The sequence below is a fragment of the Pollachius pollachius genome, assembly GCF_949987615.1.
Source record: "Pollachius pollachius genome assembly, chromosome: 18".
Taxonomy (NCBI): Eukaryota; Metazoa; Chordata; class Actinopteri; order Gadiformes; family Gadidae; genus Pollachius; species Pollachius pollachius.
Genome location: NC_136951.1, coordinates 13,988,421 through 14,006,400, shown reverse-complemented (window position 1 = coordinate 14,006,400; position 17,980 = coordinate 13,988,421). Strand labels below are relative to the sequence as shown.

Genomic DNA, 17,980 nt, shown 5'->3' with positions numbered 1-17,980 from the left:
AATGTAGTGTTATGTTTACTTTATGTGCCTATAGTAATGTTAAGCAGCGTCTGATATTAACAATGTCAGTATTCCTCATAAAGATGTTGAACCGGAGGAGTGTCGTGAAGCACCGACGTCCCTCACGTTCAGTTCCCCGGTAACCGGAGACCGGAGTATTTCGCCTGGTCCAGAACACCAGAACATACTTTATTACACCACCTAAATATACATCTCATTCAAGATATTATCGTCGAAATCCCCCACCTCCGTAGTAGCCCACTCAATCCGCTGGGTTCATTCACCGGGACCACCCAGCCGGGCGGTGCGTCCTACCGACATAACAGTTGAACTGGCCGCGAGGCAAGCTCCGCCCGCCGGCGGTGAGTCACTCACCGTACCAGCATGCACTCCTCGGGCGCGTTCACACGCCAAAGGAGGAAGCGCGGCAAGAATCCATACAAAGTCAACGCAAAGACGCGTTAAGAGGCGAATCTTTCGTCAGAAAACCCGGCGGCGCGAATTGATGAATGAAACACCCGGGTTTACGCGGACTTCGCGTGATTTTACTCGCGCGAACACTTCGCTCGAGTTTAAATATTTGAACCTTTCCGCGAATTTCGCCTGCCGCTTGGTCGTGACAGCCAATCAGGCTTTACTCCCTGTAGTCCAGAGTGAACCCCAACCCCATACGCGAACGGCGAAAACATTCGCTTCTGGTGTGAACGCACGGTAGGGTGGGATCTCAAAGAGGCGTCACCGTCCGACTAGTGTTGCCAGATTGGGCAAGCTCTCCCGCCCAATCTGGCAACGCTGGTTGAAGCGCTGAGCAGCCAGTGTTGCCAGATTGGGTGTGAAAGCTGGCCCAATCTGGCAACACTACGTCCAACACCGAGCGCTCACCCTGTCGCCGCCGCCTCTCAGACCTCATACAGCCGCATTCCGAGCTCAAGCCAGTCGCTACGCCGAGAAGCTCGACCTCCAGCTCCACCATCACTACTACTCCTACTCTTATCTCACCTCCATCATGGCCAACTACATCCACGTCCCCGAGGAGGCCCCCGCGGTGCCCAAGATAGACGTCACCCTGGACGAGAGCGACTACCGCTCCGGAGCCCTGCGGCTGATCCAGGAGCTGCGGCCGAACTGGAAGCCGTCGGAGGTCCAGATAAAGGTTCGGCTCACCACTGTTACTGTCAGTAATCTGCGGGGGTTTTAACGCGTACGTCACCGCTGGTGATAGCTGCGTTAATGCTGCGCAATAGGAGCGCATCTGCGCAACCCTGGGCCGAATAGTGTCTGCGTCAACGGGGGTCTGGGGTGTGAGGCCGCCTGGAACCGGCAGGCTGTCCGGTACTAGGGGACTCGGTTTATGAGTGGGTTTGTGTTAATGACGTACTCAGCGGGGGACCTAAGTACGGGGATCTGGTCCCCAGACGGACCTGGGTCGTGTAGTCCGGGGATTTGGTCATAAGATGGACCCGGATCGTCATAAGTCCGGGGATCTGGCCCGGGTCCTCTCAAGTCCGGGGATCTGGTCTCTAGACGAAGCCTGATCGCCTTTAGTCTGGGGATCTGGTCTTCAGACGGACCCGTGTCGTGTCGCACCCAGCGCAGATGTAGACCTGAGTTGCATTCGTGTGTGCAAAACCAAAAATACAATAACGGTATAAATATCAACATCGGGGTGTGTATGATCGATATGACGTGTGCACGTCATCTGTGACGATTGACGTTTATTCATTGTTCATGAGAACATGCACGTCGATTGATACTGTTATAACCGTACGTTTCTAGAAATGTCTCTGAAGGGGAGGGGCTTAAGTGAGTGTGTGTGTGTGTGTGTGTGTGTGTGTGTGTGTGTGTGTGTGTGTGTGTGTGTGTGTGTGTGTGTTCGTTAATTGAGACCACAGTTATCTTTGGTGCAGAACTCGCTCCCAGCCTGTCCTGAGGTCCCGCCTTCTGTGAGGAAGCCTTCCAGGACGTTCCTCTATTTGCATACTGGCGTTTGAATAAATGGATAAGCAGCAGTGCTTGGCAGCAGGACTTTTTCTCAACAGATACAACCAGGCATATTTTCAATCTTGAAAATGCGGGTAGGATGTGGGGTCGGGTCCTTGGGGTTTGACGTGTCCTGTCATTAGAAGCCAATTGTGGAGTCAATTACCATCGGGAAACCGGCCGAACCGCCCATCAAACGCGTCACAAAACGTCACTCAGGCCGTCAACACCAGAGCATTCCTCGTCGCTCAGATCGTCCCACTTCACACAACAACGTCCTCTCTGAGGGTGGCTGCTTCTCCTTCTGCCAGAGGCTGTTATGTAACGACACAAACAATGGACGCCCTCTGGGCTGGCCACAAACCTAGAGAGGGAGGGAGAGGGAGAGAGAGAAAGAGCGGGAGGGAGGGAGGGAGGGAGGGAAAGGGGAGCCTTGTTCAAATGCTGGTCCGGTATGCTAACCGAGCCGAATTCTCCTCTCCTCTCCTTCTCCTCTCCTCTGCAGTTCTTCACCGACGGCATCACCAACAAGCTGATGGGCTGCTACGTGGGCGGAGTCATGAAGGACGTGGTGCTGGTGCGCATCTACGGCAACAAGACGGAGCTGCTGGTCGACCGGGAGAACGAGGTGAAGAGCTTCCGTGTGCTACAGGCCAACCGCTGCGCTCCGCGCCTCTACTGCACCTTCAACAACGGCCTGTGCTACGAGTTCCTGCAGGGCACCGCCCTCGAGCCAGAGCACATCCGCACGCAGCCCGCCTTCAGGTAGTGAATCCCCCCGCCGCCGAGGTCATGTGATGTTTGTCTGGGGGGTGGGCGGGTCAAGGGGTTGGGGCGGGGTCGCTGGTGTTTGGAGATGCGTCGTACACACACGCGTGCACGCACGCAGGCTCACGCACCACCACGCACACACACACACACACACACGTGCGTGTGTGTGTTTCCACATGAAACAGGATGGCCAGTCCCAGACTGGTCCTGCAGGCCAGATAGAAAACACACGAGGACAGGAACACTGGATAGTCCTCTCTAAAGGGAAGGTGGGGTCCTCTATTAAAGGAAGGTGGGGTCCTCTTTAAAGGGAACGCGGGTCCTCTCTAAAGGGAAGCCGCTCTTCCCTTGGCATCACATGAAGGTGTTTCAGCGTTTGCCTTCGGTAGTTGTCAAACCGCATGTCTTTGCTGGTATCGCACCGTGAGCAGTATTTAGGTGTGTTGCCCAATATCGAGATGTGTCGCCCTCTCCCGCTGTCCTAAGGGCAGTGGAAGTCATTCCACGTCAGCAGCCATCAGTCACACTGGGTGGATACAGAGGAGCACTAGCAGAATGTGGATTAGCTTGTGTGGTCTGTATCAGGCCTAGCGCCTCAACCGAAGCTTGTGTGATTAGACACCAGCTAACGTTTACTGCCCCAACATGCTGTCCCTCCCTCCACATACCTTGGTAGGCCCAGCTGACTCTGACTGGAGATTAATCATTAACCTCCAGACTCCCGGATCACCCTTGGTGGATGGGTGATTTGTTCGATGACGTGGTTCATGTCTTAGATTATCTCATCATAACTGACCTATTTTATTGTATCGCAATTAAGTGTTTCTTCCATTGCGTCACCACAACATGTCTCGTCGTCGCTAACCCTATATCTTACATCGTATTACCATAGCTAATCATATCTCTGACAAAAAAATCCCATTACATATCTCTAACATTGTGTCACCATAATGTATCTCTTACATCACCATAGCTCATCATATCTTCTACGTTACGTCTTCATAAGTAACAGTATCTCATAATTGACCAGATATATTATGTATGTCACCATAACATAATATATTGTACCATAACTAATATATCACCATAACTAATAACTTACCATATCTCTAAACCATGTCCTTTGAATTGTATCCCCATAATCTAGTTTTTGCATTATATCACCAAAATTAACCCATACCTCTTACAATGTACACATAACTAATCATATCCCTTACATTGTACACATACCTAACCCATACCTCTTCCATTGTTAACCTAACTAACCATATCTCTTACATTGTGTCCCCATCACTAATAGCTTGTGGCTAAACCAGGTCTCTCACATTTGGTGACTATAACTAACGGTAACTCCCCCTGTTTTCCAGGCTTATTGCCAGACAGCTGGCCAAGTACCACGCCATCCACGCCCACAACGGCTGGCAGCCGCAGTCTGACCTGTGGCTGAAGCTGGGCAGCTACTTCTCCCTGGTGCCCTCCCACTTCCAGGACCCCGAGAAGAACCGGAGGTCAGGTCCTTGTTTCTGTCAATCGCCTCTTAAAGGGGCAACGTGTAGAAGTAGTGACTCTGCTTAAACTTTAAGCAGTGAGTCACTACTTCTACACGTTGTCCTTTTAAGCCTTAAAGCGACAGTGACTCTCTTAAAGGGCTGTGTAGATGGTTTTGTATGCATCAATTGCCAACATTTAGGGTTTCCTGGCTCAGAATGGGCCTTTCTGGGTCACCACACACATCAGTCGGCTAAGCATGTACAGTAAAGGCATTGGGTCTGTATTACCTTATTTGACCGAAATCGAAAAATCTTCCTGGTATTTCTGACTATTTGATCATCAAAAAAATATGTAATGCTTTAGTAAATGTCGGTCCTGACTGGTCCGTAGCCCAAACTTACTAAACATTTGTATTTCACTATTTATAAAACCAAATTTTCATTGTTAAAGGTCCTTCAAGCTTTTTCATGAATCAGAAATGAATTCGATCTATGGAAGCAAATCCCTGTCAGAATGTTTTGAATTTGCTTTTTGAATTGGCTTTTTGAATCTAAACCTTTTTGAATTGTTACAATTTAAATATTACACTTTAGCATATAATAATATTGTACGTCAACTTAATTTATTCGTTTTGGTTAAACCTCTATTGAAATTAAAATATGGGACTTCAAGTAGTGCCACAGTTCCAAAAACACGACTGTGCGTAAATATCTATTTATATCTCTATCTATATCTATATATATCTATGTCACACATATACTCCTCTAACAAGCCGGTAGTCTTGGCTGTAAATTACTTCTGTGTGGACTCTGCTCTGTGACACCATGGTGACGTCGTCACACACAACGTCACCACTAATCATGTGTTCGTAGGGACATGTGTGTGTTTGACGAGGCGGCCATTGACCTGAAGTGCCTCTGAAGTGCGCATGTTAGATACTCGTGTATATAACATGCATGTGCCACAGGAATCGGAGGAATCCCATTCACCGAAGTTGTGTTTCTTCTCGGCCGACTCCCATTCGTACCTTCCCTGAAAAGAGATTTACGCTTTAACGTTCGGCTCAAAAGAGGCAAATTGTTTGTGTTATTGGAGCAGACAGCCAAAGACAGCTGCTCAGTGCAAACAGAAGCCTGGCGCGGTGGCTCAGTCATATTGTCAACAGAACTAAGAAGAGATTGGGTGGTTTTGAAAGGGCTCCTGGGCTAGCATGCCACTTCAGTAGAACGTAGTGAAGAACGTTTAAAAGAGAAGACCCCTGCCTCCAGGGTGGGGGGGCTTTTAAAGGGGACCCTGGCTCTTTGGGTCAGAGGTCCTCTTTTGTTTGTCCATTATGTGTGCTGTTTCCAAAGATCCAAGTCCTTCTACCCAAGAAGGCGAAATAGCCCCGGTTCAGCTTTTACCGCGGTGCACAGCAAGCACTCAATATTATTGATTCAGTAAAGTTGACTTGGAGCCCTGAGCTCCTATCAGGTCTATCAGACCTCCTCGAATGGAGGAAAACAAAAGGACCGCTTTGGTGTATTGGCGAGCCATCCTGATTCAATCTCTTTGAGGGACTAGACTAGTCTGGCTATTGCCAGACCAAGCTCAATCGTAGATTGCACGTTGGTCTTGGGAAGCTGCTGTCATTTTCTTCAGCACAAGAGGCGTGATCAATGGGCCTAGTTCAACTGACTCTCTATGTGATTGGCTGCTTGCCGTCGCTTCCCTGTCATCATTGTGTTAAACCAGCCAATAGCGCGCAAAGGGGAAAAGCCAGCTTGGTGATTGGCTCCCGCAAAAACGTATCGGAAGCAGAATGAAATGTAATGTTCTTCTCCAGGCCCTTGTGCAGGGCGAACTCAAATCACCGGCAGAATGGGCGGGGCTACCCAGTCTAGGACTAGACCACATAAGACTGGTGTTTCCGTCTCAGAGAAGAAGGCTCAGTAAACTCAGGGATTGTGTTGCTGGGGCGAATCGGTTCACCATCAGCCCAGTCTTGGTGTTCTCTGTCTAGAAGCACTGTTTCTATCACCTTCTTTTATTTTTTACATCTTCTGTTAAGTGAAACCACTTGCTGCTCAGCTGTTTCTGGTTATTTAGTCATACAACCCCTTCTAGACTAGGGGTTCTTCCACTAGTTTTACTACCCCTCTAAATTCCCCTTTAATAAGCTCAAAAGGGAAAAGATTTAAATTAATCTAACTTTTGTATTTGCATGTTATTTAGTGTAAACATGAACATTAAATGCTGCAAAAACGTACATTTATGAAGCTTGCGCTTCACCTATGGTGTTAACCATTCATCAGGAAGTTTTACGGACCATTCATATCTAGATTAAATGTATGGGATTAAGGTGGATTTATTACCATTTTAACCATAGAACTACAAATTCCTGAGCCCCCATGCTGTCCTTCAGAGTACCCCTAGGGGTTCGTGTACAGTGCACCCCCCTTGAGCAACACTGGGATCTTGCGCAACCGAGAGCTGGTCAGCTTATGTAACACAGTTATTGGCTTCCCCCCTCCCCTCTGACAGTTAAACTGATGTGGAGGTGGAATGTGCAGGAAGGTGTTATTACTCAGGGTCAACAAGGCCTCACTCACATTGGGGGGAAACCTTTGAGGAACAGAACCCTTCGACTTTAATGCACCTTCTCAGTTCTAAGGAGGTATTTTATAGGGATATGGAGTTGGTAGGGGTTAGGCTAAACGTCTGAGCAGTCACTCTAGGTTTACTAGCACGAAGCACTAACAAGCTAGGTGAGAAGCCACTTCTCAGTTCTAAGGAGGTATTTTAAATGGATATGTAGTTAGGCAGGGTTAGGCAATACGTCTGAGCAGTAACTTTAGTTGAACTAGCGCGAAGCATTGACAAGCTAGCGAGGTGTGCGTGCAGACTGATTTGTGGCTTTGAGGGCTGGCCCCTTTCGCACCAACCTCAGGAAAAAGAAGAAGGAAGAGAAGACAGGAGACCTACTTTGCTGCGAGCAATGTGCAAGTAGGTCGAGCACGGAACGACCGGCTCAATGTCTCTCTGGGAGCCCGACGGGGTGTTTGTGTCTCAGCGGGGGGGTCTTGCTCGTCCGATCCCTTCAGCCCACAGTCGATGCACGTCCTTGAGTTAACTCGACAGACCGTATAGTGTTTTTTGGCCATCTTCCAAATCCTTCTTCAGACCTTATCTGAATCGACTGTAAGCTCCAGAGGATTCAAGGCTCTGCTGAACAACCCTCATTTCAACAATAATAACCCTTTCTCTTCTCCCCCCCCCCCCCCCCCCCCCCAGGCTCAGCGTGGAAGTGCCCAGTTCTAAGCAGCTTCGCCATGAGCTGGTGTGGCTTCAGCAGAGCCTGTCGGTGCTGGGCTCCCCGGTGGTGCTGTGCCACAACGACCTTCTCTGTAAAAACATCATTTACCAACAGGAGCCAGGTGAGTATACGCCGAAAGGGGTACAGGATTTCCCCAGGGCTAGCCCAGGGGCTTAGGTGATGTGTGACGTGTGTGTTGTACCAGTTGTGTTAGGAGCGGCCATTAGACGCAGGTAGGCTATTGAATTTGTAGCGCATCGCGGCCCCATTCCCCAGTCACGCGAACGGCATTCGGCGGGAGAGTTAGAATGCCCAGAACAGGCGGAGAGGAGTCACGTGATCTGACGTGGAACCCAGCCAATCGTAGGCGCCTAAACCGGTGCCAACGTCAAGCGAGGCCATCTTGATTTGCCATGATTTGTAGATGTTATTGTAGCGTTGTACGAAGTAAGAACCGTGCCATCCCATCGGGCGCCGCCCCTAGAAGCCCGCTCTGCCGTTCTAAATCTGCCCCGCTGCCGTTACGTGACTCGCGGTATCGCCTACAGCCGAGCGACCGCATCCCAGCAGCCACCGCTGCGATGGGAGCCGTTCCCCGTTAGCCTCTCAGCAGAAGCACATGTTTTCTGGTTGACTTGTTGACTGGTTGTGTTGATTGTGTGAATGCTGCGGGCCCCGCCCGGTCCGCTGGGACCAGGACATGTTGATGTGTGTAACTCAGGAGGGGGGGGGTGGGGGGGGGCATCTCACCGCTGCGTGTGTCTAGCCCTTGTCTCCTAGGGTTCAGAGGTCGGCCTGGCCTGGCCTTGGCCTGGCCCCGCCCCCTGCGGGAGGAGAGGGGTTGGGGGCGGCGGCGACGGAGGAAACGCACGCCACTGCTGCTTCCCGCCGGTCGCACCCCCCCGCCCCTCCCAACCTCTCGCCCGGCGCCTCCGCGCGGGACGAGTTTGTTTGCGGCGTGACCGTGGCTGGTGACCGTGGCGACCGTGGTTCCGTTGCGACAGCGAAGTGAAAGCCTGGCGGGTCACATGTTTATAGTCTTTATTCTGGTCGTCACCGACAAAGGCATCTTGACTTAAACTTTCCCTCTGGGATGATTTTTAAGCGTTGCATTATTTTGCTTTTTTGCATTTTAACCGGTGTACTTTTGCATCACTTTAGCAGTGTGCAGTGACGAGCAAACAGGGACCTTTCACATTGTAGACCTCTCGTTTTACAGGAAGATATGTCACTATTGCTATCTTTTTACATTTTCGCCATTCCTCTCCCAAGAAGCTAAAAGTTGTCGTCAATAAAAAGCCACTTTTTCCATGTGAACAGACATTAAAGTACCCAATAAACCCAATAAATCAAATTTATTTCCAATTTGAAATAAATGTATACTCTGAAGATGGGATTTTCGCGATTCTGTGTCTCTCCAGTGACGCCCCCCCCCCCCCCCCATGCGACACCTGAATACCGACTCCGCCCCGCGCCTGATCCTCTGGCCATCACCGCTGGCCAACACGCTATCACATAGCAGATATACTAAGCCTTAGCCTCCTTCCGGTCAGACCATCAAACACCGGGGAGCTAATCTACCAGCAGCAGCAGCAGCTCACACTGGGCTACCCACTCCAAGGCCACTGCAAACACCATCCGTCGGTCGCGGAGATAGTGGCGTTAAAACAACAATGGGGCACATTTTCACATGACTCAAAGCTACAGTTGAGCCTGCCAACAGGAAGCCTCTGGAATCTCTTGATTTGCATGGAAGTGGGCGGTGGGCGAGGTCAACCAGTGGACCAATGAGAGGGGAGCATTGAAGGGGTGTGTTGTGAGAGAAGGGGAAGTGTGTCTGCTGTCTGAGTGAATGTAAACAGCCGTCTACGGCTAGCATTTCTCGTTGGTTTTAGGACACATTGCGGGCAGCAACTGGATCAAACCGAATGAGTGTGTTGAGAGAGAGAGAGAGAGAGAGACAGAGGGAAAGAGTGAGTGTGTGTGAGAGAGGATGTGTGACAGATATGTCTGCCCCAACCTTTTCGTCTGCTGCACAGGGGGCTATAGCCACCGTCCGGAGGTGTTGAGTTGTGTCCCGCTAGGACCTACACGCCAGCTGGTAACACACCTCAACGTCTTCTACCGTAGACAACAGCTCTGAACGACTGTACACACCAAGGCTAGGCCAAATTCACCCCAAGCCTACAGCCATGAGACAGATAGACGACAACAGAGTTATCCAAAGCACTGATAAATGTTGTAGCGTGGCAACTTTATTCCAGTGGCCCAAGGTTGTGAATGACTGGATGAAGTTTGGCGAGAGTAAAGATTTGAATTTTGAGGTCCATCTTCTTCTTCTTCATCTTCTCCGGTCGTTGGGACTGATTTCCTTCATCTCATCTCCCCTGCTCATGTCGCCAGACTTAGCGGGCTGCAAAGCGTCCTTGGACAGCAATACCCTGAGCTTTAAGCTCACACTGCTATCAGTAAAGGCCGCAATAGCTTATCTTTGCTCGCATTTATAAGCAGCACAAAAGTACACATTGTCTATAGGATTGCTTTAAGCGTTGCTATTTAAGTGCTTTAAAGAGGATCAACTGTTATTTTAAAACAATAACATCATCTGACATATTGGCGTATTGCTGTTCAATTACTCACTGCTGTGGATCGCTTTAGTTTGTTACCACATTCCTTCTCTTACCTTGTTCCTCCTGTCCAACACTGGCCTCCTCTGCATGATCTAGCACCTCCCCCTCCTCACCAAACCCACACTAACATCAAACCTACACTAACATCAAGCCTGCCCACATTGCACAAAGCGTCCTTGAGTTTGAAAGGCGCTATATCAATTGAATTTCTTTATCGTTATTATTATTAATCCCACACTAACTTCAACCCAACAAGAACATCCTTGAACATTAGCCCCTCACTAACGTTCTCGAACATTAATCCCACACTAACATCCTGGAACATCAACCCAAAACTAACGTTCTAGAACATAAATCCCAGACTAACATCCTGGAAACAAACCCACCTTCTAACATCCTAGAAACACTACTGTCTTTCTATAACATCAATCCCACACTAACTTTCTATAACATCAATCCCACACTAACTTTCTATAACATCAATACCCCACTCACATTCTACCGTCATAACTAGCTAGTTATCATTTAGTGGCTATTTAGTACTAGCTAGTTATCTACTGTGTACTTCAGTCTTTTCTCCCTCTTCTGAATCACCTGGTCTTACCTGGTCTAGCTGTATTTCCTCATCTGAACATAACGTAGAAATGTTACCTTACCTAAGCTAAAGAAGTCATGTTTCAATGCTGATACACCACCCCCACATGCATGTCTGTAGCGGACCAACAGGGAGCGTCCCTGCACACCCAGACACCCCTCCCCCCCGCTCACCTGCCGTCGCCCACATGAGTCCACACCTGGTGGTCTGGATGCTCTACTCCGCCGCCCAGTACCTCCTGCTTGCATCCTTTTTTTTTTTGTTGTAATCTCCCCTCAAAATACAAACTCTTACTCGTCGCATTGAAGCACCTAAACAGACATTCAGACAAAAGCCAATGTAAGATTAAAAAAAAGAAAGATTCTGACTAATCAGCAGAGCAACCCAAAAAAAAGGCATTAAAAACAGCATCTTTCTGACCTGTCGTCTCTTCCTCCCTCTAAACAAGCTGTGTTATCTTTTCAGACAGCGTAAAGTTCATTGACTACGAGTATGCCGGGTACAATTACCAAGCGTACGACATTGGAAACCACTTCAACGAGTTTGCCGGTAGGTGCTGAGTGGGCTTTACTTCTACACGCTTCAGGCCTATGGGGTGTGCAAAGGGTCAAAGCAAGCCAATAAGAGTTCAACATGCTAACACATTTCAATATGCTAATACATTTCAACATGCTAACATTCAACACGCTAATATATTATAACATGCTAATATCATTCAACATGCTTGCATATTTCAAAATGCTAAAATATTTAAACATGCTAATATATTTCAACATGTTAACATCATTCTACATGCTAATATATTACAACATGCTAATATCATTCAACATGCTAACCTATTTCAACATGCAAAGATATTTAAACATGCTAACATAATTCAACATGCTAATACATTTCAGCGAGCCAAAATCGTTCAACATGCTTACCTATTTGAACATGCTAACACATTTCAACCCGCTAATGCACATTTGAGAATAAAATGGTGGAAACAATTTAGACCCTTCAATGTCTGACTGCATTCCAACAACCACCGTAGTGGTTGAACAAGCAAGTCAATAAGCTTTTAACATGCTAACGTAGTTCCACACGCTAGCATATCAACACGCTAACATATCAACACGCTAACATCATTCAACACCCTGATGCATATTTGAGAACAAAAGGGTATAAACATGACCCTTCAATGCAACTGCATTCCAACTTCCAAGGTAGTGGTTGACCTATTCAGACGAGTTCCGTCCACATCTTATCACAGAGCTAATGCTGTGTCCTGGGCCGGGGTGCGTTTTATTTGCATCTGCTGCAGGCCTGAATGAGGTGGACTATAGCCACTACCCGGACAAGGGCCTACAGCAGGAGTGGCTGCGGGCCTACCTGGAGGCCTACAAGGAGCACAAAGGCCAGGGCGGCCCGGTGACCGACAGAGAGGTGGAGGTGCTCTACGTCCAGGTCAACCGCTTCACCCTGGTGAGACCCCTGGAGACCCAACCTCAAAGTCTCACCCCGACATGGCCCATTGGTTAACGATCTTAGCCCGACATGGCCCATTGGTTAACGATCTTAGCCCGACATGGTCCATTGGTTAACGATCTTAGCCCGACATGGTCCATTGGTTAACGATCTTAGCCCGACATGGTCCATTGGTTAAGGTGTTTTAGATCTAGGAGAGACTTTGATATCAACTATCTAACCCTGACATGGTCCATTGGTAAAGGTGTATTAGATGTAGGAGTGTGTGTTAGATCTAGGAGGGCGTCTGAGAGCGGCCTCCTAGATCTCTTAGTGGCCAGTATTAGCTGAGCAGCTTGAGTTAGTATTCAAGTTATTTGTACTGTTATTCGCGCTACTGGTTAGACGACTGAAACCCGTCTGAGATGTTTTGAGTGGCGTCACCTGACCTGTTTATTGTCAGTTCCCTGGGTAACGGCGGCCGTGTGAGGCCGGAGGGCGTGCTGTTGGTAGTAACCAGGAGAAGCTCAGGTTGTTGACCCAACAAACAAAGCGGGCTGGGTCTTCCCTGATCTGCTGCCAGGCCACAGGGCCCCGTGGGGCCTACTGTAGTCTCGTCACCACGGAGCAGCGTCTGATGGCCTGGCCACGCCCCCTGGCCACGCCCCTGTTCACAGGCTACAGGGAGGGGAGGGGGGAGAGAGAGCTAGACCCGTTTAACAACACAGTTTGCTGATAAATGCAGGTTTTTTTTTATAACAGTCCCCTAGAAATATGTACTTTAGGCACTAATATGGCTTTGTTGTGTACGGGGAATGGGTTAGCCTAGTGATTGTTAGTGCTTGGCACTTGGTTCTATTGACATCCTTAGTGTACCGACAGTGCTATAGTGTTGTTTCTTTTATTCTGAAAAATGTAGTATTTTAGGTCGCTTTGGATCAATGCGTCTGCTAAAGGCCCTAAATGAAAATGTAATATCTGTGATGTTAAGGCGACTCATAGCGTTGCGTTGTAAAGAGGGGAACAGGGCTATGTCCAGCTGGGTTTCATGTGTTCATCAGAGCTGAGGAACTGCAGAGCAATCTGATCCCAGAGGGAAACCCATTGTAACCCTTCCCAGTACAGACTGAAGCCAGGTGTTACTGGGTGTTGGTCCATGTTTTGTCCACTGGGAAAGAGGCCTAATTGTGTTCGCTGTGTCATGTGATTGTTTTTATTGCCCGAGGCTTTCGATAACCTTTTGTCATTGCTGAGCCAACTGTATGTGAGCATTATGGTCTGTTGTGAAGATGTTGACGGCAACCTGGCGACTCTCCTGTTTTTTTCCCATACACCCTCCTATCTCTCTCTCTCTCTCTCTCTGTATACCTCTCTGTCTGTCTGTCTCTCTCTCCCCTCTCTCTCTGCAGGCGTCTCACTATTTCTGGGGTCTGTGGGCTCTCATTCAGGCCAGTTTTTCAACCATCGACTTCGACTTTTTGGGGTAAGTGTATACATGTGTGTTTGTGGTACGTGTTGTGTAATGCTGTGTGTATGTTTGTTTGGGGTAGTTGTTGTGTTTATGTGTTTGAGGTAGGTGTTGTGTATGTGTATATACATGTGTTTGGGGTAGGTGTTGTCTTTGTGTGTCTGGGGTATGTGTCGTGTAAGTGTTGTGGTTTGGGTAGCTGTTGTGTTTGTGTTTTTGGGGTATGTGTTGTGTGTGTGTGTGTACATCTGTGTTTGGGGTAGGTGGTGTACATGTGTTATGTTTGTGTGTTTGTAGTATGTGTTGTGTGTGTGTGTACATCTGTGTTTGGGGTAGGTGGTGTACATGTGTTATGTTTGTGTGTTTGTAGTAGGTGTTGTGTGTGTGTGTGTGTGTGTGTAAGGATCATGCTTTAAAGACCCCTCTGGTCAGAGTCCTCGTTTGTGAGTGAATCTGTATGTCTGACCCCAGCTCTCCTGTCCTACCGTCTCTCAGCTACGCCGTGCTGCGCTTCGACCAGTACTACAAGATGAAACCAGAAGCCATGGCCCTCCAGTTCCCAGAATAGAAACCTACCGCTGGACTCCGCCCCCTCACCAGACATAACTCCTCCTTCTCTTCCTCCTCCTCCTCCACCCTCTGTCCATCTCTGGCTCTGGTTCACATAGTGGCTCCAGTCTGCCCCCTAGTGGTGGTTAGACAGAAAGGCGGTCAGTCCGGCTATAGAGCCGTGGGCCTCCCCTCAGCCACGGCCAAGGGGACCTGTCTGCAAGGACCGGTCTGACTGGAAACCAGTGTGATGGGGTCTCCACCGCGCTACGTCCACACACGGCTCAGTCTGTCTCGCCCATGATCCGCTCACCGACATACTCCTGTTAGCGAGCGGGCGACCACCACACACCCCCCCCCCCCCCCAACCCCCGACTGATGACCAAACAAGTTACCACGGAGACCGTCGCACTTCTGTTTGTCTGTGAAGTGGAGCCCCGCCCCAAAACAGAACGGCACAGGGATGGGGGGGAGCGCACTTCCATGTCTCTTGCCGCCTGTCGACGTTGAAGGGAAAGAAAGAAAACACGAAAAATGTAAAAGCACTTGCTCTCTCTCTCTCTCTCGTTCCCCCTCGCTGCCCTCTCCTCCCGCTCTTGAGATGCAATACTTTTTTCTAAGTCGTAGTTTGGTGGCGGTTTGGTGGCAGGATTTTGACACCAAAGTTCTCCCCCCCCCCCCAAAAAAAAGCAGGTGTTTGTTTATCCCTTCTCGACGAATCAGAACAGACCCCCCCACTCGTGTTCGCGCTGACACTGGTTGTGGGGGTGGAGCCGCGTGCGGGAGGGAGGGGGGGTTGTCATGGAAACCTATCGGAGCACTGAAACCGTAGCGTGTCGTTGGCGTGTGGGGGGTTTCCTGTCTCACCATCATTCCTCCCCCCCCCCCCCCCACCCAAGACACAAGAAATGTCAGGCCTCTCCTGACGACACGCACACCTCCATCTTGTTTGTCATATAGCTGCGTCTTCTCCTTTGTGTTATCGTTTTTTATAATCGTTGACCTTCAAGGTCACCGCACTGGGCGACGAGAAGGTCACATCATGAACCCCAAAACAGAACGGAACAGAGCAAGGCATCCTGGGAAACCGGGAGGGAAACGGGCATCTAAAGATTCTTCCGGAAGCTCCAGCCCAAGATGGCCGACTTCTTCACTTCCAGTACAAGATACATCATATTTAAGTATTTGAAGACCAGCTGAATTGTGATACTTAAGTTTTTTTACATTCTCTTTGCTGCTCATCCTGTAGAAACATGCTCCAAATAACAATAAGTCAAATCCAGTGAAGAAATCAAAAGAAAATGCAACTTTCAGCATAACATGTGCAGCATAGTGTGACTCACTTTAGCTTTGAGTTGTGTTTGACTGAGTTAAGCCGCAGCTCTGCTATTATGGGACGGTCACGTTTAGCAATATTAGGGAAGTTTTCACCAAAGTGCTGATACCTTTCATTTTTGCTTGTACATAATGCACATTGTATTTTTCACTCCTAAGAAAGAAATCCTTTCTTTGTATTTTATTTTGTTAGTGTTTTTTTTATACAAACTTCAGAGTAGGCGATGTGGATAGGGGGGTGAATGACCTAAACGCACATTTATTGTGGTGAAAGTAAGAGAAATTAATGAATAGAGGTAACTTCCCTTTGAAAGTCTTGAATGTTGTTCCAGTCCAAATAAGAGTAAAAACATTTGATTTGAATCCCCGCAGACCCCAATTAGGTGGGTGGTTCCCTGGTCTTTGAAAGCGGGGGTACGTATGTGTCTTGAGCTGCCAATTCTGGGCTCTCAACACTGGAAAATGTAGAAATAGCCAGAAACATGAGACCTCTGTCCCACCTTGCTCAATATCTGTTTCTATGGTTCTGGGAGGTTTTTTTCAGGGCGAGGTCAAGTCAATGTAAAATAGGGGTGGGAAAAATAATCGATTCTTCGATGCATCGCGATTCTCTCTAGAACGATTCCGTCTCGATGCAGATAAATTAATAATCGGAATTGCTGCAACATTCTGTTCGTTCAGAGAGGGATTATTTTAGTAATTTTAAAATTATTTATTTATCTTCAGTGTGTATTGGACAATCTGATTTGTGTTGACACGATTGCGATTCAGCCTACGCATAGCATGCACGCAAACTCACAGCCAGACACAAGAACTACTTCTAATTCAAGAGCAGCTTTTTCTTTAATGACATAGAAAAGAAAGATTAGAAAGAAAAGAAAACTGAAACCTATTTTTTACATACTTCCATATTGTGTTGTAAAGCAAGCTGCATTGATTATTGCATTGTTCATAGAAAGTCATATTTATGACAAAAGCTTTTTCTCTAATAAAATATTAGATAAGTTAATTCATCTGTTGATGTCTTTAATGATCATCACAAAAGTAGGAAGTGATTAGCAAACTCTGAGTAGCAAACTCAGATCTATATATATATTTACATGCGTGATGCAGAAAAATTTGTTTCATCGAGATGCATCGATAATCGTTTTAGAATTGAATCGTTGACCTCATAATCGGAATCGAATCGAATCGTGAGATGCCAAGAGATTCCCACCCCTAATGTAAAAGGTGTTTTGGGAGATTGTTCTTTTGTGTTAATGTTAAGACCTTTTCAAAGTGGTCCTACTTTACTGAAACAGAGTGTATGTCTTCATATTTAAACTAGCCTATGTTTCCATGGCCCTTGATTTGTTGTCTAAATACTAAACCACTGTAAATGTCTCCACGCTCCGAATATGTGTATTTAACATTGTATAGTAATGTGATCTCTTCCCTGGCTACTGTAACATATGTACAGTAAGAACGACATGTAATATCTTTGCTTGTGTCCAATGTGAATGAATGTACATAGAAGATGCCTATTATGCCTATGTTTTTCTTAAATGTATTAAAGTGAATAGTTACATGCGGTTTGACTGTGAAATACAATTGTATCATTTAAATACTGTAGACATACTTTAAAATAATAAAGTCTATTTACTCTTACAGGTCAGTTGTATTATTTAAATTAAATGCATTTTTTTCTGCTTGTATTGGTAAACTATAAATGTTAAAGTCAAGACCCGCCACTAGATGGCGCCACAAACCACAGAAGGGCAAGGTTCCAACAATATCTGCAGCACAAACTAGTCATGTGTTTCTACATATTTTCGTTTTTTAAGATTTACATACACTTTCCTGCCAAATTTGTTAATGTGAAGTTTATTTGTATTGTTTATTTAATTGCATAATCAAAAGGCCGATGCTTGTTTTATGCCAAAGGCCAGAGGTAATTAGGGATCCGATGAAACTGCCAGGCCTATGTTGAATTGTCTTTTTATATATTGCTATCTTTCAAACCTTGAAAGGGGAGTCAATGGAAATGTCTTCACCATTTAAATAAAGGCCAATACTTTTTTTTTAATAGTAGGCTTACGTTGGTTCTGGCCCAATTGTTTCCAGGCCCTCATCTTCTAAACATCAGCCCTGATTGGATATTAGACGCATGGTTTCATAACCCGCAGAGGGATGTTTTCAAAGGTTTTCCCGACCGTTTGTCTCTTTAAAGAAGTTTTCAAGCGAGAGGGAGAAAAATGTGTTTGCATTCTCCTCAGGAACCCCCTCCCCCTGCCTCTTGGCTGCCGTATACGGGCACTGAGCATCGTCTTATTCGTTCAGACAATTACAACAGTATTATCTTACTGGCGGACTGTAATTCAATTAGCCCCCCTCCTCCACCCCTTCTCCATCTCCCCTCCCTGCGGCCTCATCCACCC

General features: G+C 47.5%; 1 protein-coding gene across 1 annotated transcript; it reads left to right on the top strand.

Annotated features, from left to right (window-relative positions):
• Positions 1–894: 894 nt before the first annotated feature.
• On the top strand, positions 895–17,187 carry etnk1 (ethanolamine kinase 1). Its single transcript, XM_079756063.1, has 8 exons — positions 895–1,153; positions 2,486–2,745; positions 4,119–4,259; positions 7,516–7,658; positions 11,228–11,311; positions 12,069–12,229; positions 13,621–13,694; positions 14,175–17,187. The coding sequence occupies exons 1-8, from the start codon at positions 1,007–1,009 to the stop codon at positions 14,245–14,247; spliced, it is 1,083 nt and encodes a 360-aa protein (XP_079612189.1). The 5' UTR covers positions 895–1,006; the 3' UTR covers positions 14,248–17,187.
• The last annotated feature ends 793 nt before the right edge of the window (positions 17,188–17,980 follow it).

Bases quoted from the DNA above. Each gene is read 5' to 3' on its own strand.
- etnk1 (XM_079756063.1), top strand. From the start codon at position 1,007: ATGGCCAACTACATCCACGTCCCCGAGGAGGCCCCCGCGGTGCCCAAG. The intron at 11,312-12,068 runs GTAGGTGCTGAG...CATCTGCTGCAG, and splicing joins CCACTTCAACGAGTTTGCCG to GCCTGAATGAGGTGGACTAT. The intron at 12,230-13,620 runs GTGAGACCCCTG...CTCTCTCTGCAG, and splicing joins AGGTCAACCGCTTCACCCTG to GCGTCTCACTATTTCTGGGG.